Below are 26,555 nucleotides of genomic sequence, written 5' to 3'. Positions count from 1 at the left end.
CACTTACATGCACACACGTAACACACCCGCACACATGTAACACACATACCACACGCACATGTAACACATGGAGGGATTGGTGTATACACACACACACACACACACACACACACACACACTCATAACACACACAAGCATGGACACACACACACACACACACATAGGTAACACACAGAGGGCTTGGTGTACACACACGCATACACACAGACACGTAACACACACACACATACACGAACACACACACACGCACACACAAGCACAAACACACACACGTAACACACAGAGGGATTGGTGTACACACACACGTAACACACACACACATAGACGAACACACACACACACAAGCACAAACACAAACACACACATGTAACACACAGAAGGATTGGTGTACACACACACGTAACACACACACACATAACACACACATACACCCACACACACAACACCCACACACACCCATACACAAAGACTAACACAACACCCACACACACACACACACGAAACACACAGAGGGATTGGTGTACACACACACAGCCACACAAAAATAAAACACACATATACGCATACATGAACACACACACACACACTTACATGCACACACACACTTACATGCACACACATGTAACACACCCACACACACATAACACACCCGCACACATGTAACACACACATACCACACGCACATGTAACACATGGAGGGTTTGGTGTACACACACACCCACACACACTCATAACCCACATACACATACACACACACACTCATAACACACACAAGCATGCACACACACACACACACACACAGGTAACACACAGAGGGCTTGGTGTACACACACGCACACACACATGTAACACACACACACATACACGAACACACACACACAGACACACACAAGCACAAACACAAACACACACACGTAACACACTGAGGCATTGGTGTACACACACACGTAATACACACACACATAACACACACACAACACCCCCACACACCCATACACAAAGACTAACACAACACCCACACACACACACACGAAACACACAGAGGGATTGCTGTACACACACACAGCCACATAAAAATAAAACACACATATACACATACATGAACACACACACACACACACACACACACACACACACACACACACACACACACACACACAGAAGGATTGCTGTACACACACAAAACACACAGGGATTGGTGTACACACACATAACATACAGTGGGATTGGTCGACACACACACAAGTAACACATGAGCATTAGTGTACACATGTAAACAGCAGTTGGAGATCTGTGTTCTCACACGTTGTAAACAGTAGGTGTGGATCAATATTCACACATACATTGTAAACAGTGGCAGTTTGTAGCAAATTCATCATCGACGTTATTTGACGTGGGTTGGCATGTAGGATTTGTGGGCAGTCACCCTAAGTCTCGTATGCACAGGATGATAAACGTACCATGTGACCTGAAGTTTTGGAGGCAGCTTCACTCTGCATCTCGCCAGTGCTGGATTCTCAGCACAGCTTGATTCACGACTACAGGCGAACAGCGAGCACTGTCAGAAAGTTAGCAACTTTTAATTTCAAATTCCTATCTGCTGAACCTCCACTCCCCACAGGATATCAGACAGTGAAGGTGTGCACTGATTCATAAACTGGGGACTGAAACATAATTCTTTTCAATGTTCCCATCACCCTTCAAATTCATCTCATGGATGTTTTTTTCTCTCACAGCAAGATGAATTGGCAGAGTCTTTCACCTCATTCCTGGATTATGGAATCTCTCTCACCCAGAAGTACAGGGATGTTTTTCCGATCTCTGATCCCAAATCAATTGAACACCAGCAGTCCCTGCTCAGGTTTGTAATGATCGTAATGAGTCCTCTATTTGTATTTGACTCCTTTGCATCTTTCCCAGGCACACCATTAGACCCTATGGCCCAGTTCATACAGTAGTGAGGACAACCTATTACAGGGCCAGAGACTCGGGTTTGAATCCCCCACTGACTGTAAAGAACTTGTATGTTTATTAATGGCCATCGTGGTTTTCCCCGGTGGTCTGGTTTCAGTTTTATATAACCATATAACAATTACAGCACGGAAACAGGCCATCTTGGCTCTTCTACTCTGCACCAAACCAAGTCCTCTCCTCTAATTCCATCTACCTAGACCTTGCCCATAACCCTCCATTCCCCTCCCATCCATATACCTATCCAATTTTTCCTTAAATGACAAAATGGACCCTGCTGCCACCACTACTTCTCCAGGAAGCTCATTCCACACAGCCGCCACTCTATGAGTGAAGAAGTTCCCCCTTATGTTACTTCTAAACTTTTGCCCCTTAACTCATGACCTCTTGTTTCAATCTCTCTTACTCTCAATAGAAAAAGCCTATTCACATCAACTCTATCTATCCCCCTCATAATCTTAAATACCTCTATCAAATCCTCCTCAACCTTCTTCGCTCCAAGGAATAAAGACCTAATCTGCTCAATCTTTCTTTGTAATCTAGATTCTGAAACTTACGTAACATTTTCGTAAATCTTCTCTGCACTCCCTCTACCTTATTGATATCCTTCCTATGATTCGGTGACCAGAACTGCACACAGTATTCCAAATTTGGCCTCACCAATGTCTTGTACAGTTTCAACATCACCTCCCAACTCCTGTATTCTATGTTTTGAATTATAAAGGCCAGGCTACTAAAAGCCTTCTTCAACACCCCATCCACATGAGATTCTACCTTCAGGGAACCATGAACCGTTATTCCTAGATCTTTCTGCTCCATTGCATTCCTCAATACCCTCCCATTTACTACGTATGTCCTGTTTTGATTATTCCTTCCAAAATTAAGCACCTCACACTTCTCAGTATTAATCTCCATCTGTTATCTTTCAGCCCACTCTTCTAAGCAGTCCAAATCCCTCCGCAATCTTTGAAAAATTTCTTCATTATCTACAATTCCACCTATTTTAGTATCATCTGCATGCTTGCCACCAATCATCCAGATCATTAATGTATATGATAAACAACAAAGGACCCAATGCAGATCCCTGTCCACTACGACTCTCTGACATCTCCCTTCCAGCCACTGTTGAATCTATTTAACTATCTCAAAGTTAATACCTCGCGCTCGAACCTTCCTAACTAACCTTCCATGCGGAACCTTATCGAAGGCCTTACTGAAGTCCATATAGACAATGTCCACTGCTCTACCCTCATCAACATTCCTAGTCACCTCTTCAAAAAATTCAACAAGATTGGTCAAACATGACCTTCCGCACACAAACCCATGTTGATTATTCCTAAACATAGAAACATAGAAGATAGGAGCAGGAGTAGGTCATTCGACCCTTCGAGCCTGCTCCGCCATTCAACGAGATCATGTCTTTTTTTATTATTATTATTTATTTTATTTTTTTTAAATTTTTTATTTTTCACACCATAAATCACATTAGCCATGATATACACTTTTTCTTTTTCACACATATACAGTGACTTTTTCTCTCCCCCCCCCTCCTCCCAAGCCACCCCCCCACCCCCCCTCTCATCCATTTTAGGTATACAATCTAGGTTGCATTAAGCCAGTCAGACAATGTTGTCATTCAACAAAAATACACCAGAAATTCTACTGAGTCCATTCTTTTCTTTCCTTCTCCTTCCATCAACTTAGGTAATGTTTGTCCCCGGTAGGTTTTCGCTATTGTATTTAATGTAAGGCTCCCATACTTGTTTGAATATTTCAATATTATTTCTTAAACTATATGTTATTTTTTCTAATGGAATACATTTATTCATTTCTATATACCATTGTTGTATTTTCAAATTATCTTCCAATTTCCAGGTTGACATAATACATTTTTTTGCTACGGCTAGGGCTATCTTAACAAATCTTTTTTGTGCATCCTCCAAATCAATTCCAAATTCTTTGTTTTTTATGTTGCTTAGGAGAAAGATCTCTGGATTCTTTGGTATATTGTTTTCTGTTATTTTATTTAATATCTGATTGAGATCATCCCAAAATTTTTCTACTCTCTCACATGTCCAGATTGCATGAATTGTTGTTCCCATTTCTTTTTTACATCGAAAACATCTATCAGATACTGTTGGGTCCCATTTATTTAACTTTTGCGGTGTAATGTATAGTCTGTGTAACCAATTATATTGTATCATACGTAGCCTCGTATTTATTGTATTTCTCATCGTTCCAGAACATAATTTCTCCCATGTTTCCTTTTTTATCTTTATATTTAAACAACGAGATCATGGCTGATCTTAAAGTTCAGTACCCCGTCCCCGCCTTCTCTCCGTAACCTTTAATACCCTTATACTGAAGAAATAGATCTAATTCCCTCTTAAATATATTTAATGAACCTGCCTCTACTGCCCTCTGTGGCAATGAATTCCACAGATTCACCACCCTCTGGGTAAAGAAATTCCTCCTCATCTCGGTCCTAAATCTCGGTCCTATTATCCTCAAACCATGATCAGACCCTGTCTCTCCAGATATTTATATATATTATCTCTAAGAATGCTTTCCATTAATTTACTTACCACAGATGTCAAATTACAGGCTGATCATTTTTCAATTACACCAATTGACCTACACCCCCCCGCCCCCCCCACCCCGGTATGTTTTGAATGGTGGGAGGAAACCAGAGTCCCCAGAGAAAACCACGCAGACACAGGGATAACGTACAAACTCCTTACAGGCTGTGCAGGATTTGAACCTGAGTCCCGATCGCTGACGCTGTAACAGCTTTGTGCTAATGGCTACGCCAACCATGTCACCTTGTTGGGTAACAAAGAATTTGTTTAGGTTACAGTCTGTGTTCCAATGGGTCTGACACTCAGCTAAAGGCAGCAGTGTAAACCCTGACTCTCTGGAGGCCAGAGGTAACATGCTCCAGGAGCATGTTTAGAAACTTCAGGCAATTAGTAGGTCAGAAAACTTAGCTGGTTCTCCGGTGCAGGCTGAGCCTGTGAACAATCGGCCAAGTTACACGTTGACCTTTGAGTGTTCATTGACACTCTGCATCTCAGGCTCAAACTAGGCACCACCAATGGGGCCACAGGAGACCTAAACTCGACCCTGGCACCATCACTGAGACTCAGGCTTGAACCAGACATTACCAGTGCTTACTGCATTGCCCTGTGCTAAGATGTCTGGAGTTAGTAGGTTTATTGGGTGGAATTTGTTGGCTTGGGCTACCATGTTGTATCGTTACAGTTAAAAAGAAAAAGTGCATCCCTCCAAGGGCAAACCGCAATGCAGACATAATACTGTACAAATCCCCCATTTCATAGCATAGAGCCCTTTGCAACACTGTCCCGGTGTCGTATGTTCCTTGGAAACTGTCCTAGTGTCCGAATCTTCTGTGTAACACTGCCCATGTCGAATGTTCTGTGCAATACTGCCCCATGTTTAATCTTCTGTATAACACTGCCCCATGTTTAATCTAGTGTTCAACACTGTCCCAGTGTCTAATGTTCTATGTAACATTGCCTAGTGTCTAATGTTCTGTGTAACACTTCCCCAGTGTCTAATGTTCTGTGTAACACTGTCCTGGTGCCTAATGTTCTGTGTAACACTGCCCCAGTGTCTAATGTTCTGTGTAACACTTCCCCAGTGTCTAATGTTCTGTGTAACACTTCCCCAGTTTCTAATGTTCTGTGTAACACTTCCCCAGTGTCTAATGTTCTGTGTAACACTGTCCTGGTGCCTAATGTTCTGTGTAACTCTGTCCGGGTGTCTAATGTTCTGTGCAACACTGTCCTGGTGTCTAATGTTCTGTGTAACACTGCCCCAGAGCCCAGGTTCTGAGTAAAACCTTGTCCATATCTCAATATGACAGCCTGTTGAATGTATTGAACACACTCCATTGACCGTGGTTGCTGTATGAGAAACTGGCCCTGTATCAAATGATCTGTACTCCAGTTACTGACATATGCTGAAATGTCAGACTCTTCATCAGAAGCAGTTTTTGAGAGTTTACCAAAGATTAAATGGCATTTAACTATATCTACTTATCCTGGAACAGTATTTTATATGCCCTTTCTGTATGTGTTCATGAAGCGTTGCCCTGTGTTAGATCCATAGGACCAGCATGACAGGGGGTGGTTGTGTTTGTGTTAAGGTTTTGCCTGTGTGGAAAATACTCAGCTGGGCAGGAGTGGCCATGGAGGGAAGCAGTCATCAATGCTTCTGCTCGGAGACTGGCGTGAGAAAGTGTGGGATGGGGTGCGTGAGTTGGGAAGGCGGGATTGGGAGTGAGGACGTCTTTCCTCCCGCTTGTTTCTGTTTGGGTGTTTTGCCTGACTGGATCTCACTCACCAGATTTATCCCTGATCCATCATAGGGTGCTGGTACAAATCTGTAAGATGAAGGCTTTCCACAAACTTTGTTCTTCCGTTCCTGATCTCCATGACAGAATCGTTGACGCTCTTAAGGTACAGTGCCGCTAAAGAATAATTATCACAGCTAATGAAAAATGTGGATGAATCTTAAGGCTCAAGTCCTAGGTTTCCTGGAAGTGGCAATTGGATGGCGAAGAAGATGTGTTTCCCTTCCTAGAATGGGATGGAGACTAGAAGCTGGGATGCTACCTTGCAACTTTACAAAACACTGGGTCATTGGCACTTGGAGTGTCATGTGCAGTTCTGGTTGTCACATGATAGCAAGGATGTGATTGTGCTGTCGATAGTATAAAGGAGATTTGAACCATAGGATCATAGAACATTACAGCACAGAAACAGACCCCTTCGGCCCTTCTAGTCTGTGCTGAACCTTTTTTTTGCCTAGTCAAACTGACCTGCACCCAACCCATAGCCCTCCATACCTCTCCCATTCAAATTCTTCTCCAATGTTAAAATGAGCCTGCATTCACCTGGCAGCTCGTTCCACACCCCCACCACTCTCTGTGTGAAGAAATTTCCCCCTCATGTTCCCCCTTAACCTTTCACCCTCAACCTATCTCACCGACCCTCAGTGGTAAAAAGCCATCCTGCATTTCCTCTGTCTATCCCCTTCATAATTTTAAATGATCACATCTCCCCTCATTCTGCTACAGGGAATAAAGTCCTCACCTGTTCAACCTTTCCCTGCAACTCAGTTCCTGAAGTCCAGGCAAATTCCTAGTCAACCTCTTTCTATCTTATTGATATCTTTCCTGTAGTTAGGTGCCCAGAACTGCACACAATACTCCACATATTGCTTGGAGTGGAGGACTTTAGTTAGGGGAAGAGACTGGAGAGGGTGGGCCTGTTTTCCTGGAGTGAAAGGGGCTCAGGGGTGGCCTGAAGGCAGTATATAAAATTAAAAGAGGCATAGATTGGGTAGGTAGTTAGAATCTTTTTCCCATGCTTTGATCTTAAGGACAAGAGCACATAGTTTAAGGTGAATAGAAGAAATTTGAAAGGAATCTGAGTGATAAATATTTTTTACACTGAGAGTGATAGGTATCTGGAATGCACCAGGAGTCAAGGAAGTGGAATCAGAAACATTTTGGACACTTAAGGATAGATAAGGAGGTGGGTGAGACCAGAACAAGAGGACATGGGTTAAGGGCGAAAGGTTAGATATTTAAAGGGAGCATTTGGGGGAACTTTTTCACGTAGAGGGTATGGAACGAGCTGAAGTGGGGAATGCATGCTCAGTTTTGACAATTACGATAAAGTTGGAGAGGTACATGAATGGGAGGGATTATGGTCCAGGTGCAGGTCAATGGGTAGAATTATTGCACAGACTGGATGGGCTGTTTCAGTGTGGTAGTGTTCAATGGTTCAATTTAGACAGGCACTTTAAAAAAGCATAGCTTAGAAAAATAAAGTCCTAATATAGATGAACGAGATGAGCAAAGGTGGACAAAAGAGTTGGAGTGTGCTCTAAGCTGTACACAAATCATCTTAGTCAACAAAGGTAAGTTGCCTGTGGGGCCCGTGTCCACGCAGTGCGGCCTTATGACAGGTACCAATGTTAAAAGCCCAGCCTTAAAACACACCTTGCCACCACTGGAATGGAGCGTGGCATTGTGTGGGAATGGCTCAGAGGTTCGATTGTGGAGGAACGGGTTGCCTGTGCGTGCCTCGGGCTGTAACGTTCTTCCATCTGTGTTGCAGTGCGGCACCATCGAGTGGTATCAGTCTCAGAAGCAGCTGCTGGAGCCCATGATAAAGGTATACAGTAGCGCGTTTCCTTCCGTGCGCGGGGATGAGATGCCGGCACTGGAATTCTTCGTACCTCTCGCACCAGAAGCAGTCTCGACATCACTGATGGACATTGTGGTGCATTTAACCAGGGAAGATAACACACTGGACATTACAGTAAAGGCCCTTCAGCCCATGAGAGGAGAAAAATGCGCAAGTCTGCAGACACCACGATTGAAGTAAAAACACAAAGTTGGAGAAATCCAGCAGGTCAAACAGTGTCCTTTATTTAGCAAAGATAAAGATATAGAATCAACCTTTCGGGCACAAGTCTGATTTTTTTTAACTTCAGCCCACAATGTTGTGCCAAGCTGTGTAAACCTACTTCACAACAATCCCCACCTCAAACCCATACCCCTCTCTTTGTGTTACATCTGAGTACCCAACGAGTCTTTTAAATGTCCCTACTGTATCAGCCTCCACCACCACCGCAGGCAATGCATTCCAGGCACTCATCACCTCTGCCATCTCCCCTAAACATTCCTTCACTCATCTTAAACAGATGCCCTCTGGTATTTGCTATGGAAAAAGATGCTGACTGTCCACCTGGTCTAAGCCCCTCGTAAACTTACATACCTATTAGGTCATCTCTCACCCTCTGACACTCCAAAGAGAAAAGCAACCTGGCTTCATATGACATGTTCTCTGATCCAGGCAAGATCCTGTCAAATCTCCTCTGCACCCTCTCCAATCCATCTATTGATGCAGGTAAGCAGAACCGGAATGGGTGACGTGGCCAGCGTAGCGATTAGCGCCACACTATTGCAGCGCCAGCGACCCCAGTTTGAATCCGGCACTGCCCGAAAGAAGTTTATATGTTCTCCCTGCATCTGCACAGGGTTTTCTCTGGGTGCTCCGGTTTCCTCCCACCGTTCAAAACATATGTTGTTGCCTTTCTACATCCGAGAGACTGGGCACAGGAGATCACTTCACTGAGCACCTTCGCTCTGTCTGCACCTGTGACAGGGACCTCCCAGTGGCCGACCATTTAAATTCCCTGCCCCTCTCCCATGCTGACCCGTCTATTGTAGGTCAATTGGAGTATCTGGCCGGCATGGGTTCGTGGGCTGGAAGGGCCTGTTAGCATGGTGTATGTCTAAATTTTTAAAATTTTAAATGCTGGAAGATCTCAGTCAGCCGTGCAGTAACTGTGAAGAGAGAGCATTTCAGGCCAAAGATGTTGAAAATCCACGTAATGTACTGTCAGTACAAACTCAGTGCATTAGACATGGGGGAAAACTTTGTCTACATTCCCTTCTCACACTTGCCCAAGATAGGGCAGCCTGGGTAGAAACAGGCCAAATCCCTCTCTGCAAGTCCTGCCATTGTGGCACCCTGCTGTCATTGGTGTATACGTGCACATTGGACAAGATTGCCCACCTCCTTGATGCCACATGCCGTCACTGTCACCGGAATCCCAGGGGCTGCAGGTTCCCTCTGAAGATCCAGAACACTCCACGTCTAAAACTGACAATTGTTCGCTGTCCAGGCCATCAGGTACAGGGGGACTGAAGGGACGAACCATTGTTTTGGTTTAATTGTTGTTCCCTTTGGACTCTCATCCTGGAGACACAACAGTGTGAAGTTAGTAAAAACATGACGCTGGAGAAACTCAGCAGGTCCTTTATGTAGTAAAGGTAAAGATACATAGCCAACCTTTCGGGCTTGAGCCCTTCATCAAGGTTGAAAGAGCATTGGTGAGTGTCCAAACAAACTGATGGGGGGAGCACAGTCCCACAGGCAGAAGGTAATAGGTAGATAAGGGAGCAAGCAGGGGGAGGGGAGATGGCTGTGTGAATAGAGAGGGAAGGGGGTGGAGGAAAGAAGAAAGAGGGATGGGGATGGGAGGGAGATTGGAGAGTAGGCCAGCAGAAACCGGAGAAGTCGATGTTAATACCATCCGGCTAGAGAGCGCCCAAGCTTCTTCAATTTACAGGTGGTCTTGGTGGGATAGTACATGAGGCCATGGAGAGACATGTCAGCATGGGAGTGGGGTGGGAGTTTAAGTGGTTGGCCACTGGGAGGTCCCTGACACTGGGGCAAACAGAATGAAGGGATCTCCCGGCCTGTGCCCAGTCTCTCCAATGTAGGGAAGGCTTCAACGGAAGTACTGGATGCAGTGGATTACTCCTGTGAATACACAAGTAAACTGTGGCTTCACTTGACCATTAGAGGTCCAAATGGTGGTGAGTGTAGGACTTCCTGCGGTCACAGGGGAAGGTGCCAAGGGGGTCAGTTGGTGGGGAGTGATGAGTGGACGCGGGAGTCATGGAGGAGAGGTCCCTGCATAACGCAGAGAGGGGAGGAGAGGGGATGATGTGTCTGGTAGTGGGATCCTGTTGTAAGTGATGGAACTTCCGGTCGAAAATGTGCTGGATGCGAAGGCGGGTGGGGTAGTAGGTGAGGATGAGGAATCCTGAGTTTTTTGTGTCCAAGGACACAGGGGGCCAGGGCTGATGAGCGGGAGATAGAGGAGATGCAGGTGACAGCTTAGTTGATGGTGGTGGAGGGGAAGCCACATCTGTGGAAGAAGGCGGACATTTTGGAAGATTTGGACCTTGTCTTGGGAACAGATGAGGCAGAGACAGAAATTGCGAGAAGGGGATGGAATCTTTGTAGGGGACAGGGTGTGAGAAAGTATAGTTCAGGTAGCTTTGGGAGTTGGTGGGTTTGTCATATGTTTGTGGAAAGCTTGTCTCCCGAAATGGAGACAGAGAGATGCAGGAAGGGGAGAAGGTTGTTGGAGATGGACCAGGTGAGTCTGATAAGTTGGAAGTTGGATGCAAAGTGGATGAAGTTGACAAGCTCATGGTGGGTGCATGAGGCAGCCCCGATGTAGTCATCATTATACCGTAGGAAGAGTTGAGGGGCCTTGCCTGTGTAGGCTTGCAGCATGGATTGCTCCACATGGCTTTGTAGATTGTGCTCCTTCCCCTCCCCCACCCAACCATTTTGTTCGGGGGCTTGCTGACATTTTTCCACACTCTGAAACGTTGGTTCTGTATCTTTATCTTTGCTACATTAAGGACACTGTTTGACCTACTGAGCCTCTCCAGCATTTTGTGTTTTTACTTCGACCACAGTGTCTGCAGATTTTCGTGTTTTACCTCAATAGCGTGGGACTTTTTATATGTGCGCGTGCACACACGCCCGCACACACCCACACATACCCGCACACACCCACACACCCACACTCACACACACAAACACACACACTCACACACACACACTCACACTCACACACAAACACACACACTCACACACACACACTCACAAGTGCATGCACACACACACTCACATATGCGTGCACAAGCACATATGTGCACACACGTACACACGCAAGCGCACACACGAACATGCACGTGAACACACACACACTCACACTCACACACACTCACACACAAAAACACACACTCACACACACACACATACACACACACACACTCACAAGTGCATGCGCACACACACTCACATATGTGTGCACAAGCACATACACGCACACACATACACACGCAAGCGCACACACGAACATGCACGTGAACACACACAGACACACACACGAACATGCACACACACACGCACACACACGAACATGCACACACACACATACGCACGCACGCACACACACACACGCACACACACACACACACACACACACACACACACACACACACACACACACACACACACACACACACACACACACACACACACACACACACACACACTCTGCAGCCACTGTTAACAGTAGGTATCCAGGCTGATTTTCATAATTTGGGGACCAATGATCCAAACTACTCATTCCCAAAATAGTTTAGAACGTTGGTCCTGAACTCAGTCCGACACCAGCCAATGGTAAACAATATGGTTATTTTCATTTTAATTTAAATTTGGTTCTACTTAGATCCCCCATTAATGATTAATTTATTAATATTTAATTGAAAACTTGAATATTGGAATATTTTCACAGACTGAGGAAGAAAACATAAAATTCCTGGTGACGTTTGTTGATCAGCTGAATACTGACTTCACGAATGACCGGAAGAAACGACTGAAGATTTTCATGGGGTAGGTCCTGCCTCTGCATGAATCATAAAACCCCGAGAGACGTGACTCCATGGTGCTGAGGAAGTGTCTGCGAGTGCCTGCGCCCAATGTGGGTGACCCTTCATGTGTGGCCGATGCTCCCTATAGAAGGAGAGTGGTTTTACAGATCTGTTTTCTTTGTTACCCTTGGCATCATATTCATTGAACTTGTTGGAACTGGAGAAACCCAACAGGCCACAAGGAAGTAAAGAATAAACAATGTTTTGGGTCTGGGCCCCTTCACTGGGTATAGGCAAAAACAGGCGGGCGTCTGAAGGTAAAGGTGGAGGGAGGAGCACAGGCTGACAGGTCATATGTGTGAAAGGGCAGAAGAGAAAAAAGCTGGGGTGATAGGGATGGGGTAGCTCTCTGATAGGAGAAGGAAGGGGGTGAAGAGCTGAAGGAAAGGGGCATAGGGATCGGGGGGCTTAATGGAGATTGATGGTCAATATCCTGCAGCAGGCTATCTTAGCAGCAAAGGGACAATTTCGAGGGAAACTCACAACAGTCAGATACTCGCCAGCCATTACATCCTACAAGGTGGAGCCTAACATCATAAATGGCTGTGATGCCTCAACCCCTGATGAGCTGAGCACCTTGAAAAGGAGAATTCAGCTGCACCAGTAAGAATCCCTGCAGAAGCTGGCAGCCCTGTGATATCTGTCTCAGAGGTCAGACCTTTCAAGATGATGAACCCTTTGCAGGGTATCAGGCCCTGATGGTGGACCTGGCATTTCAAAACCTGTGCCAATCTCTCGCTGCTACAGTCAGAGATTCCCAACTACTTCAAAAAGGTATTGATCACACCAGCACCCAAGGAGAGCAGAGTGGGCTGCCTCAATGACTATCTCCCAGGCGCACTCACATCCACTGTGATGAAATGCTTTGGATTTTAAAGCCTTTAATCGCTCGCTTTGTGCTTGCCTGTGGTTATTCATTGCGCCACAATTTAATATCCAGAAATATTGGGCAAGTCTCTACATGCTGCGGGTCCAGATCCAAGGCTGGTACAGAGGGAGAGGACTGGGGCTATCAACCTTTATATGGGGAGGAGTCACAGGGTTGGAGGCGGGCCAGCCTGTACAGTCCAGAGAGGTCACAGCTGCACTCTCAGGTTCCAGTACAGACAAATAACCATCTCACACACACACACACACACACACGTATGCATGCACAAGCACATACGCGTGCACACACATTCTTTTGCAATAATTTATTAAAATGTTTTAAAATGTAATTTTTGCATCTGTAATGCTATAATCTGTGATGCTACTGCAAAACACGTTCAAGACAATAAACTTTGATTCTGATTCTAAGCCATCTGGTTGGCGAGTGTCCAGATAAAATCGAAAGGGTGGTAAAGGTTTGTATGATGTATACCTGACAAAGGGCCCAGGTTATCTTTTACCTCCTGTGGACGCTGTGCGACCCGCTGAGTCTTTCCAGCATGTTGGTGCCTTGTACTTGACCCCAGCATCTACAGAATTTCTTGTTTGACTCTCATCAGCTTGTTGGTGTCGTGTATTGAAAACTAATGGTGACAAAACGTTCAGCATCATGCTGTGGTGCTTCAGTTCTACTGACCGGTGATGTTATTTCCCCACAGAACTGTTAAAGTCAATCTCTTCGATGTCACCTATCTGCAGACCCAGAAACTGGTAAGAGTGGATCTAACTCCCAGCCTTGGTTGTTGATTGATATGGCCTGTATGTTCTCATGGTAGTAGCTGTCTTCAACCACAATAAGAGAACATGGCTTCTGAATATTAAGCCATGGCACCAAACTTACTTTTAACATAGAACAGTACAGGCCCTCAGGCCCAGAATATTGTAAATCTACCCCTTCCCCACTTCACACCCAGAACCTTCTATTTTTCTTACATCCATGCACCTATCTCAGAGACTTTTGAATGTCCCTGTTGTACCAGCCTCCACCACCACCCCCAGCGTTGCGTTCCAGACACCCTTTGCTCTGACTTCCTTCCACTCATCTTAAACCAATGTCCTCTGCTCTTGTCTGAAAAGGAAAAGGTTGCCCACCCTATCTAAACCTTTGGATATCTTATTTACCTCTATTAAGACACCTCTCATCCTTTGTCGTTCCAAAGAGAAAAGCCCCAGCTCTGTCAACCTTAAGGAAGTGATTCTGAACCCACTTTTAAAATGATAGCAGAATTGGGCAGTGTCAAAGGGAAAGTTGCATTTGACAGCCCCGTTGCGCCTTTGGCCCTTAGCCTTCCCATTGAAGAAAGAGTTTTGGGATTGTGATCCACTGCAGTGACAGTAAGCAGACACAAGATTCAAAGACTAAACGACAGGCTTTATTCTACTTAAAGTCTTCTGCTGTAGTTAGCTGTAACTCCGTGTGACTGACCTCAAGGGGCCAGATGTGGCTTATATCCCGGCAGATGATTGGCAGCTGACCGGGTGGGGCTTGGTCCATTCAGGTCGGCTGATTTGACAGCCAGCCAGGTGTTGTCTTACCCTCCAGTGCTCTTTCTGCAGGTACACAGGTCGGCCCCTGCAGTCGGCTAGTGGTATATCACCAAAGGGATGACAAGCTAAACCATATTTGGGAAAGGATGGTACAAAGTTGACAAGATGAATATTCTTGAATCAACTAGTTCACATTCATTTATAGTTGTAACCCCTCAAAATGTTGAATAACAGATTGACTGAACGAACCTTTTCTGGTCACTCTTATTGTTATCAGTTTAGTCAGAAATTGGTCATGCAGATAAACATTGGACAAACGGAGGTTGTATTGTGGTTATATTGGCACTGACAAAAGACAAAGGAGGAAACCCAACCCCAACCAACCAATTTTCCCTTGCAACCACTGCAACCGTGTCTGCCTGTCCCGCATCGGACTTGTCAGCCACAAACGAGCCTGCAGCTGATGTGGACATTACCCCTCCATAAATCTTCGTCCGCGAAGCCAAGCCAAAAAAAAAAGAATTTATTACTATAAAATGGAATAAATTGGTGGTTATCTTTAGGATTATACTCCTTAGATAAGAGGTAAATTTAATTCATTTGGTATTGAATAGGTTAAGTGAAATCCATACAAATTGGTAGCAATGTTTTAAGGTATGTTTGATATCGTTCCGGTCTGTTGTGTTGGTTGCAGTGTGAGTTTCTGGGATGTGGGTGCGACAGTCCTCTCTGTCTGTAGAGAGGCTGCCTGTCCCAGCTCCATCCTCTACTCTCTGGCATATTCACCCCCTGTGCTGGGAGCTGCCTGTGTGACGGTGAGGGTTGAGGTAACGGATTCATAGGATTGAAGGAGCCCTAGACATGTCTTACTGCTGAAACGCAAATCAAAACCGGGAGTAAACGGGAATCTAGAGTCAGAATGCTTGCTCATGAACTGATCTCACAAGCATGCCAGTTCACTGAACTCCAAATACTTTGTGGAGGTGTTTCATTTACACACGCAGCACGGCGACAGGCCCTTCCGGCCCATGAACCCGCACCGTCCAAATTCACCGATTACCTTGCAACCCCTGCTTGCTTTTGGAGAGTGGGAGGAAACTGGACCACCCGGAGGAATCCCATGCAGACGCAGGGAGAATGTACAAACTCCTTACAGACCGCGACGGATTCAAACCCGGGTCATTGGCCCCATATTAGTGTTGCGCGGACCACTACACTAACTATGCCATCCAGTTTAGAACTGCTGAGGGTTACAACAAAGAGCACCTGCCACACACACCCCCCCAAATATGTACAGATGCAGCGCATGGATTAAAGAAGATCTCTAGCTACAGATGCATCAGGATTGAGCCCCCTCCCCACACAACTGGTCCTCCAGTGCTGCCCACGGATCGCAGCCAAGAGCAGGCTCAGGGTCACAAAGGGAGTCACACACATGCTTCCTTTTATAGTCCTGGGTTGGAGGCCAACCCAATATCATCACCTGACCACAGATGAGGAAGATGCAGTATTTAGAGATACAGTGCCAGGCCATTCTGGCCCTTAAGTGCGTTCTATACCTGATTGACCTACAACCCCTAGTGAACGGTGGGAGGAAACCAGAGCCCCCCCAGGGAAAACCCACGCAGACATGGGGAGAGCATGCAAACTCCTTACAGACAGCATGGGATTCAAATCCCAGTCCTGATCGCTGGCGCCGTACTGCCCCAGTGACCAATCAGAAAGAGGTTTAGGCAATGGGTGGGTCTGATTGCGATTGACAAGGGGAAGTGTCCTTTGACCAGTGATAATTAGCTGTGATAATTATTCTTTAGCGGCGCAGGTTGAAGGTCGGATGGGGCTCCCTCTGGTCCTGGTTTGCTGCCACATTGAGTCACACAGACCAGAGACGTCTGTGTTTCACTTGGGTCTCTGCTCAGTGAGCTGGTTGGTGATGGACCGGTGATGGACCCAGAACATGCCTTTCATTTCAGCATAATAGATGAAGAGGGAACACTCCCGGGTCACACAGTTAGCGTGGCTGTTAGTGCAACACTGTTGCAGAACCAGTGATCTGAACCCAGGGTTCGAATCTCGTGCAAGGGGTTTGTGCGTTCTCCCCATATCTGCGTGGGTTTTCCCCAGGGGCTCTGGTTTCCTTCCATTGTTTGAAACGTACCGGGGGTGTAGGTCAATTGGGTTTAATTGGGTGGCACAGGCTCATGGCCAAGATGGCTTGTTATCGTGCTGTGTGTCTAAAAAAAAGCCTTGGGGTAAATTAAATTATTCCAAATTATTTATACCTAGTTATTTTATATTTTTATGTGTACATGAGATTATTATGTGCACCGTGGTCTGGAGAGACACTGTTTTGTCTGGACATGCACGTACAGATGATAAACTTGAAGAACTCGGAAGTTCATCTGCAGTCGTCTGGGTCTGAGGGAGAGGCAGGCACGTGTCCTTGGGGGTCGTGTCAATGGCTGACATTTTATCTCAGGCCGTTGAGGAAGAGGATTGGAGGGAGCATGTCATCACTGCTTCAGCCGAAGAGCTTGGAGAACTGGGGCAGTTGGAAAGCGATGCCACATCACGCTGCTTTTTTTCTTGATTAATATTGTCTGTTCACCGTCAGGTGGCTGAGGATCTCAAGGAACAAGTGATGAGTACGGGAGGTGGAAGGACGAAGGAGGTCATTGAGAGTCTCTTCCTGTTGTACCAGAAGCTCAAGCAAATGCTCCATCAACATATTTACTTGTCATCCAGGTAAGTCTGACTTAGGAGTTGGGACCCCACAAAGCCATTCACAGAGCATATGATGATATGCAATTGTCTGGTTTGTCAGAGACTCAGATTTATTCTACTTTTATTAACATTTTGTTCTGATTTAGAGATGCATCACAGTAACAGGGCTTTCTGACGGATAAGTTCAAACCACCAAATATACACGTGTGACTACTGGTAATTAATTTGTGGTGATATGACCTCCAGCTGACTGCAGGGGGCGATCTCTGTACCTGCAGGAAGACCACCTAAGGGCTGGCTCTACCTGGCTGGCTGTCAATCAGCCGACCTGAATATAGGCCTGAGCCGGCCCCTCCTGAGCCAGTCACATGGGGAGCCACCAAGACATGAACTGATGCTCAGACTTTGTCTGGAATAAAGCCTGTTGTACGGTCTTTCGAGTTCTGTGCTTGCTCGCTGCTGCCTCAGTGCTCCACATGATCCATAACCCCCATGCGTTTTGGGAGGGTAGATGGAAATCCACACAGTCACGGGGAGAATGCACCAACTCCTTATAGACAGTGGCAGGTTCGAACCCAGATTTCTGGCTCTGTAGCAGCTATGCTAAACTGCTACACTAACCATGCCCGCCCAACGCAAGGTACTTCGTGTGATGTGTGTACATCATGTGATGTACCACATACCTTTTGGTAGAAATGATGTGCCCTCACACAGTACGTGTTTGGCATACACACCTGTATACGTCTGCATTTCTGCAATCATCAGGTCTGTCAACAGTATACTAACAATAAGCCTGTACTCACACTGTGTGTTTGAGACATACGTTTTCACCTGCCTCGTGTATAAATTCACACTGCAGACCCTAAGAACACACATTTCAGATTTCTCCAACAAGGGATGGATAATAAATGCTGGCCTTGCTCCAAACATTTCACCATATAATAACAATGCACACAGACTTTAGTTGCATTATTATTACAGAATTCTGTATTCTGTTCTCCCCCAAACTCCCAGTTAGTTCCCAAAAGAAATGTCCTTGGCATCCCCGCTCCTCAGCTCACTGTATCGCCATCTTGTTCTCTGTGTTTCAGTGAAAGTTCTCTTCCACTGAGCAACTTCCACACCTGGTTCAGTGATTCTCTCCCGAAGTGGTTACAGATGGTGTACAACAAGACTGTGGAGATGGTCCAGCGAGCTGTGAAGAAAGACCAGGTATTATAATCCTGGAGTAAATCACCTGGTTGATCTGCAATGTGGGCTTCATCGATGACTGTCACTCAGAGTTGACTTACTGTGACGGGGTGGTGTGGAATCATGGACAGAGGTCAGAGTGCTTTTACCATTGAGAGCCAGGCATGACCCCAAACTTAGATGCTCTCTAAAGGGCTTCCTGTGAAGAGTATATGGGATGCTCCAAATTCTGGCTCCCTACCCAACCTGACAGGACCTAACTGCAGGGAATCGAGTTTGAGTGGGGTCCGTTTCAATAATATAATAATATTTTATGATTGGGAATAAAAATATCTGGTCAGGATTTTACCTCAATGCTGTTTTTCCTTCCTAATCTAAAACTGTGAGATGGGCCATTCAGCTCCACCATTCAAATCATGTGTGATGTATTTTTCCTCCCAACCCCACTCCTCTGCTTCTCCCCATAATCTTTGACACCCTCACTGGTCAAGAACCTATCCCCCCTCCGCTTTAAATCTACCCAACGACTTGGCCTCCACATCCATCTGTGGCAACGGATTCCTCAGATTCACAACCCTCTGGCTGAAGAAATTTCCCCTCATCTCTGTTCTAAAGGGAGGTCTTTTTATTCTGAGGCCATTCCCTCTGGTCCCAGACTCTCCCACAACTGGAAACATCTTCTCTATCCAGCTCGTTCAATGTTCAACCCCTTCAGTATGTTTTGATGAGATGAGATCTCTAAACTCTGGGCTCAGAGCCATCAAATGCTTCCTTATTTGCTAATCCTCTCATCCCCATGATCTTTCTCATAAACCTCCTCTGGACCCTCTCCAACCCCAGCACATCCCTTCCTCAGAAATAGGGCCCAAACCTACTCACAAATGTCGTCTGACCAATGCCTTGCAAAGCCTCAGCGTTAAACTCTAATGTTTATATTCAATTTCATTCATTCTACACAGTTTAATCATGCGTGCTGGCTTCAGAATTCAAGGGCTCACCACTCAATGTTTAAATAGGCCTGTTTTAATTTGCAACAACCCTTCATGAGAGGCCACTCTCTCTGCCCAGGTCTAAATATCGTCTTCGATCTTCTTGAAAACAAGAAAATCTGCTATTGCCGAGGTCAAATGTAATTCACAAAGTGCTGGAGAAACTCAGCAGGTCATGCAGTGTCCCCACTGGAAGTAAAGGGCCTGAGCCCTTTATCAGGAATATCATAAATCAGGCAGATGCCTGGGTTCGGGAATGTGGAAAAACAGGAAAATCACCCAAATAAAAAGGTGGGGGGGGGAGGGGGGAAGAGAGGAAGGGGGCAGGAGCACAAGCCGACAGGTAAGAGATCAGAGGTGGATACAGGTGGGAGGGTAGAAAAGAAAGAAGCTGAGAAGTGATGGGGGAGGGGGAAGAAGGAAGGGAAGGGGTAGGGAGTTGGAGGAAGGGGGTAGGGAAAGAGAGAGGCTTGGGGGGGAGGAGGGTGTTAAAGGAAACTGGAGGTCATTGTTAATGCTGTCTGTTCACTGTTCCTCCAATTGGCGGGTGGCTTCAGTTTGGGAATGCATGAAGGCCATGGACACGTGTCTATGTGGCAAAGGGGCCTGGATTTAAAATTTCTTTTAGGTGGTCTTACGTTAAACAGCTCCTGGGCAGATTCTCAGACATGAGGTTTCACTGTTGACCTCGATTTGTTGAGTGGTTGGCCCTGAGGTTGCTTTGCCGCAACACGGTGCCTGCCTGTTTGAAATGAGGTCCTGACTGCGCGCTGACTTTCCAACACCTTTCCACAGCTGGACAGTATGGGGGAGAAGATGAAGCACAGTGCCTCTGCTGTGGATATTGCCACCTGCTTCCTGAAGATCAAACAGACGTGGACACAGCTGAGTTGGCCGGACCCTGAGCAAGCGTTTGTCATCATGGTCAAATTGACCGAGGTAAGTGGGAGTTACCCGGAGGTCATTGTGGTGCTATGTAATTACACCATTAGGTCACCAGGGGTCATCCTGCTGACCTTGTATATAAAGCAGTCCAGAGCTACAGTCTCGCCTTCCAGGTTCGTCTTGCAGAGAGACAAGACCTCTTAGTGAACATATTAGTTTATTAAAGCTGTCTTCTACTCACACTGCTGGTGTGGTTATTGTCAGTACAGTTATTACCCTGCTGTCATGCACACAGCAGGCCATGCAGCGCCCAGAGGAAGTAAAAGGCAGTCGACATTTCGAGCCTGGGCCCTTCGTCGGGAATATTGAAAGGCTCGGGGGAGGGGTGGGGGGAGAAAACAGGAGGGGGGCAATGGGAGAGGCTCTCACCGAACTCCCATTGAAAAGAGGCGGAGAACTTCCTCAGGGCAGGCATTGCTTGAAGAGACTGCCTGGGAGCAGCTGAATGGAGATAAGCAACAAAGTCCACAGATGCTGGGGATGAGTGGAATACTCAGACGTGCTGTAGAAACCAGCTTGTCTTCTCAGGAGGAGCTACTGCAGAAACACCGGCAAAGTACAGCATTGGATTTGGAGATGGTACCCAGTGGAGCCATGACATGCTGGGGGAAAAGCGAGGGAATATTTTGGGACCCTCAGCTTTTGCCCTGGATGGCGACCTATCCGGACAAGTGGAAGGGGTCCAATCGCGCTCCTGACCTGTGGACGGTGGAAAGCCCTTGTGTCTGGAGGTGAGGTGCTCGCTGAAGGATTTCACTTTTGCCAACCTGTTCTTGGATGAATCTGGTCTGTTCAATAGCGAAGGAAGCAATGGACAAGGGGCGATGGTCGGGGCCTGACCAGTTGGAGGTGATCATTGGTCACACTCCTGTGTGGCACCCTTGCTGCCCACTCATTGTGCCATGCCAGGAGGGTTTCCGTCTGAGTTGTTCGCCTGGACCTTCCCTGCAGTGTGGCTGGGTCAGAATCCTGGAGCCGCTCTCCTACAACGCGCCTTCTGGAGAATGGCGCCGGTCTTTCAGAGCCGTCCGCAGAAAGAAAATGGTGGCACAATTCTGACCATGTTAAAGTGCAGTTTGTGTTGGGTGGCACCGCAGCCTTCCCTCTGTATGGGGCTGTTGTACATAATGCACTCGGTAACCTCGCTTCAGCTCATCACCTGATCCCCAAGAGCCAGTGAAGGAAATAGGTACACATTAATCACCTGCTCTTTGTGGTGTAATTTAAAAATCCCAGATGTTGATGCCTATTCCCTGAGCGAGCGGCTGCCTCGACAGCTGGAGGGTGTTGGTGCATAATACTGGTTCCCCATCAGACAGAGTTGCCTCCACTCCTCGCTTAGGTGTGGGAGCCGGCCGTGATGCTCCTGGACTGGATCAAACTCCCTCGTGTGGCGACCTGGGGAAGCAGGTTTGGGCATGTGAAAGGGTCCACCATCCTTTCTAATGGGAATGGGGTGTATCCAGGACTGTCCCTGAACCTACCTCTCCTACTCTTCACTCCCACTTACCAGTGATAGGCCCTGATTCACCAGTCTAGGGAGATTTCATTGTCACCGATATTGAGATGCAGTGAGAAGCTTCCCCTTTGCACACTCTCCAGGCACCGCAAAACACCGCCACCCTCCAGCAGACTTGCATTTAAAATTTCACAATAAACCACAGAGTGACAAGATCTGCCGTTGTTCTCCCGGTCTCCGGTTTCCACTCACGTTCCAAAGGCATTCGGGGTTCGTAGGCTAATTGGCCAAATGGGTGTATTCAGGTGGTGCAGGCTCGTGGCCTGGAAGGGCCTGTTACCGTCCACATTTTTAAAAAGTCAATGTGTCCACAGTCAAACTGGGTTTGCAGTATTTGAAAGTAACTGGCCATTCTGATGCACACGCTGGCTTCTTGCCGTCCCAGGAGCTGCTCGGACTCTGGTGGGTGGGTGGGAATCCGGCACAAACAGACGCTCTGTGCTGACAGTCACACCTGTTGGCCCAATGAGCCTTGAAGCCCCGCTCGATCTGTCTCTCTGTACTCGCGGCTGAGACACTGCTCATCCTCAGGGATTTCTCCTGACAGGATATGTGCACGATTGCATTAATGTACTGCCGACTCATCGAGCAAAGGGCAGAGGAACTGTCGAACCAGGGGGATCAAGTGAACCGGAGAGATGTGAGTGCTGCCCGTAATTCATCCTGTTCTGCTCTTTGCTAATCTGCATCTCATTAAAAGTTCAAGTGATTTACATTTCATTAATATCCCACACCAGTTGACAGCGATCTCTAACTTATTAAAAATTGGAAAGATGTTACTTGGCAGCCTAGGGAATTAATACCAGAGGGAAGTGGATTTATCCCCTGTTGTGACTGCTTATGGCACCAGCGATAATGGTCCTTGTTCCACTGAGGGAAGAGTGGCTTCTCCTTGAACCCTGGTCTCCCCAGAGTGTTAGGCAGAAGATGTCATGACATTGGCCAAGTTGGGGGGAATCTAAATCTTCTCGTAAGGACGGGATGTTATTCCGAAACATCAGCCTGAGAGTTTCCCGTTTCACCCAGATACTGCAATACACATTTGTCTTGGTAGGCTTACAAATAATGAATAGGGAGCAGGAGGGAGGCCATTCCGCCCCTCAAGTCTGCTCTTGTCATTTAACTGGTGATTTAATCTGCAAGTTCAAGTTGATTATGACTGTACATAGGCAACCAAAGAAAACAACATTTATCTGGAGCTCAGTGCACCCACATATTCAGCACGTAATAATAATCGCTGTGCAATACGCAAAAATGCTCGAGAAACGCAGCAGGTCACAGCATCCGTTAGACCTCTTTCTCTCTCTCTCTCTCTCTCTCGGCACTTTTAAGCCGCAGCACCTGGGTAGCCCTCCTGAGACCCAGGTGTGATTACTGGGGCAAAGGAGCTTCCAGCACCTTTTAAGCTGCGGGGGAATCCCCAACCCTGTGGTTTAAGGGAGATCCACACCCGTGATGACACGTCACGCACTCAGGGGAATGAAGTCTTCCCTGCCCTACCCCCACTGACCGTCAGTTGCCCACCCCCATGTGCCCCCAGTCACCCTTTCCCCGTCAGTCGTGACACCCACTGTCAATCAACTCCCACCCCGTCAATTGCGCTTCCCTCCCCTCAGCAATGTCCCACTGCCGCGAACATTGAACTGTCACAACCGGAGTGGCCGGGTTGGCCCCCCCCTCTTTCTCCCCCCCCCCACCATAGCAGCAATCACTCTCCCCACCCACGGCAGCGATCTCTCTCCCGCTGATCATGCCACACACACCCCCACCCCCGCGGCATCGACCCCACCCCCGCGGCATCGACCTCTTCCCCCATGGCAGTGACCTCACTCCCCCTGATTGTGACCCCCCTCTCTCCCCCTCCCGGCAGCGACCCCCGACCCTTCTTCCCCTCCCCACCCTGTTCGTGGCAAGCACTTAACCCAGGGGTTTCCTTGTGACACCAACACGCAAGCATTGACGTCACAGGAGTAACCGGGTCGGCCAACATGCTGTTCAAGCCGCCGGAGGATGCAACCTGGGTAAATTTAACTGGGTTCCCTGACTTACCTCCGAGGTAGGTCAGGGACCCAGATGGGTTCCGATGAGGTTGACCGGGTCGGACCCTTTCAAACTGCTGCGTAACTGGGGCGTTAACTGTGCAAATTGCTCGGTTAACCCCATTATACACGGCAGTTTGATAGGGCCTAGGTGTAACCTGCTGAGTTTCCCCAGCAGTTTTGTGTGTGGCACTACATCACGGTGTCTCCGGACTTTCCAGTTTGCATAATGATCACAAATAACTTATCCCTTTATTGTTTATCATTTTGAAACAATGTTATGACATGGCATGAAGGACAACCAAAGACCCTCTAATGACCTTTCTTCACCTACTTGCCCGACAGTCAGTTGAGAGTGCTGTGAGGTCACTGCAGCTCTGTGTGGTTCTCAATAACATGAGGCATTTGCGGGAGACCATCTCCCAGCTCCCAGGCGACCTGGACTGGCAAGGGCTGAAGGAGGACACAGTCAACATGATTTCAGAGGGCCAGATCCAGAACACGTTGCATACCCAGCTCGAAAGGGTCAACAGTTCAATCAACAACAAGATCCAGGGAGTGATCCAGACCCTGGCACAGAAGGTAGAGAAGGTGTTTCAATCTCCATCGATGGGAGGTAAAGTTTTGCTTTGACACTGGGCGTGTGGATGAATCCGACTTCTGGATACATTCAGGCAAAGGGGATAGAATAACTCCAGTACAAAATTATGCACTGCTTTAACCTGGACCCCTCCCAACCCTATCCCACCCCCTCCAACCCAGCCTGAACCTGCCCAGCTTCTCCTAACCCTTCCTAATTCCTCCCATCCTCTTTTTTAAATCCCCTCCCATCCCTTTCTTCTGCGAGCTCCCACCTTGCCAGGCCCCGTCCCAACATCTCCCAACCCCTCTCAACCTCACCCAATGCCCCCCGACCCCTCCCAACACCACCTGACCCCTTCTTACCCCTCCAAACCCCTCTCAACCTTGTCCAATCCTGCCCAACCCCTTCCTACCCCCCAAACACCACCTGACCCCTTACCCCTCCCAACCTCTCCCGATTGAAACCAAAACTGCCCCTCTATCCCAGTTGGAAAAGTGTAAACAAGTTTGAGGCCCAATGAGCTACCGTCTAGGTTCATAAGGTAGTTAAGATGTCTACTGGTATGCTGGCCTTCGTTACTTGAAATGAGGTAGAGAGCCATGAGGTAATATTTCAGGTCTATAAAACGCTGATTAGATCACACTTGGAACATTGTGTTCGATTCTGGTCGCTTCGTTACAGGAAGGATGTGGACGCTTTAAAGAGGGGCCAGTTGAAATTTACCAGGAAGTTGTCTGGATTAGGCATGGTTAACAGAGCTGGGACTTTTCTCTTTGGAACGTAGAAGGACGAGAGGAGACTTAATAAAGATCGACACGATTATGAGAAACATCGACAGCGTCTGTTTCCCAGCGTGACAAGAGTAAATACTGGACAACATCTGCACAAAGTGAAGGGAGGGAAGTTTAGGGGAGACATTGGGGATGTTTTTTTCACATAGAGAGTTGTGGGTGCCTGGAATGCCTGGGGTGGGGGTGGAGGCTGGAACATTGGGGGCATTTAAAAGACAGACAGCCACATGGATGCAAGAAAAATAGAGGCTATGGGTGTGTAGTAGGGAAGATTTCAATTGTTGAGTAGATTTATATAGGCTGGCACAACATAGTTGGCCAAAGGGCCTGTAATGTGCTGTAATGTTCTATGTTTTATGTTAAAACGGGTCTGAGCCCATTCTGCCTTTTACACTGTGCCCAGTGCCAGTTTTCGGGCCAGAATTGTAGGAGTGAACGTTCCTTTCATTGTCATGTAATAACACACTAAATATGTAATATACGTAAGACCCTTCAACTTTTCTCCACCGTAAGGCAAACAGAGTTGCCACGAGCATTGTCCGCCACCCATAACAATGGAAGAAAGAGAAGCAAAAGAGAGTCCCTTCAGAGAGACCGAGTGTCCATGGATTCTCCGCCAGTGCTCCCATTCAATTTAAATTCAGACCTACAGCACGGCAACATCCCCTCTGGCCCACCAGCCCCTGCCACCCAATTACACCCAATTAACCTATCACCCCCCCACCCCGGTATCTTTTTGAAGGGTGGGAGGAAACTGGAGCTCCCAGAGAAAACACACGCAGACACGGGAGGAACATACAAACTCCTTACAGACAGTAAGGGATTCAAACCCCGGTCATGATCGCTGGTGCCGTAATGGCCCTGCACTAACCGCTGCTCTAACAACACCGCCCCCTAACCACCAGCAACCTGAGCTCTGGATCCAATCATCTGATTTGATCAGGAGCCCTTGGCGCACGTGGGCCTTTGGGAGCCCCTTCTGGCCCTCGACCCCCCCCTCCCGACTCCTGGTTCTGATACCTGGTTCCCTTGAGCCAATGTCCAGC

General features: G+C 47.3%; 1 protein-coding gene across 1 annotated transcript in view; it reads left to right on the top strand.

Annotated features, from left to right (window-relative positions):
• The window catches only part of unc13d (unc-13 homolog D (C. elegans)), a 147,178-nt gene that overhangs the window by 80,915 nt on the left and 39,708 nt on the right, over positions 1–26,555 (top strand). Inside the window, exons 15-24 of the mRNA XM_069923281.1 lie at positions 1,737–1,861; positions 6,362–6,452; positions 8,121–8,177; positions 12,178–12,275; positions 13,900–13,951; positions 17,343–17,473; positions 18,544–18,664; positions 20,428–20,571; positions 22,644–22,736; positions 24,481–24,717. Of these exons, the coding sequence (XP_069779382.1) occupies positions 1,737–1,861; positions 6,362–6,452; positions 8,121–8,177; positions 12,178–12,275; positions 13,900–13,951; positions 17,343–17,473; positions 18,544–18,664; positions 20,428–20,571; positions 22,644–22,736; positions 24,481–24,717 (1,149 nt within the window). The remainder of the gene's footprint in view (positions 1–1,736; positions 1,862–6,361; positions 6,453–8,120; positions 8,178–12,177; positions 12,276–13,899; positions 13,952–17,342; positions 17,474–18,543; positions 18,665–20,427; positions 20,572–22,643; positions 22,737–24,480; positions 24,718–26,555) is intronic.

The sequence above is a fragment of the Narcine bancroftii genome, chromosome 3 (genome assembly GCF_036971445.1).
Source record: "Narcine bancroftii isolate sNarBan1 chromosome 3, sNarBan1.hap1, whole genome shotgun sequence".
Lineage (NCBI taxonomy): Eukaryota > Metazoa > Chordata > Chondrichthyes > Torpediniformes > Narcinidae > Narcine > Narcine bancroftii.
The sequence above is the reverse complement of the archived record's forward strand: the minus strand, read 5'-3'. Positions and strand labels throughout refer to the sequence as shown.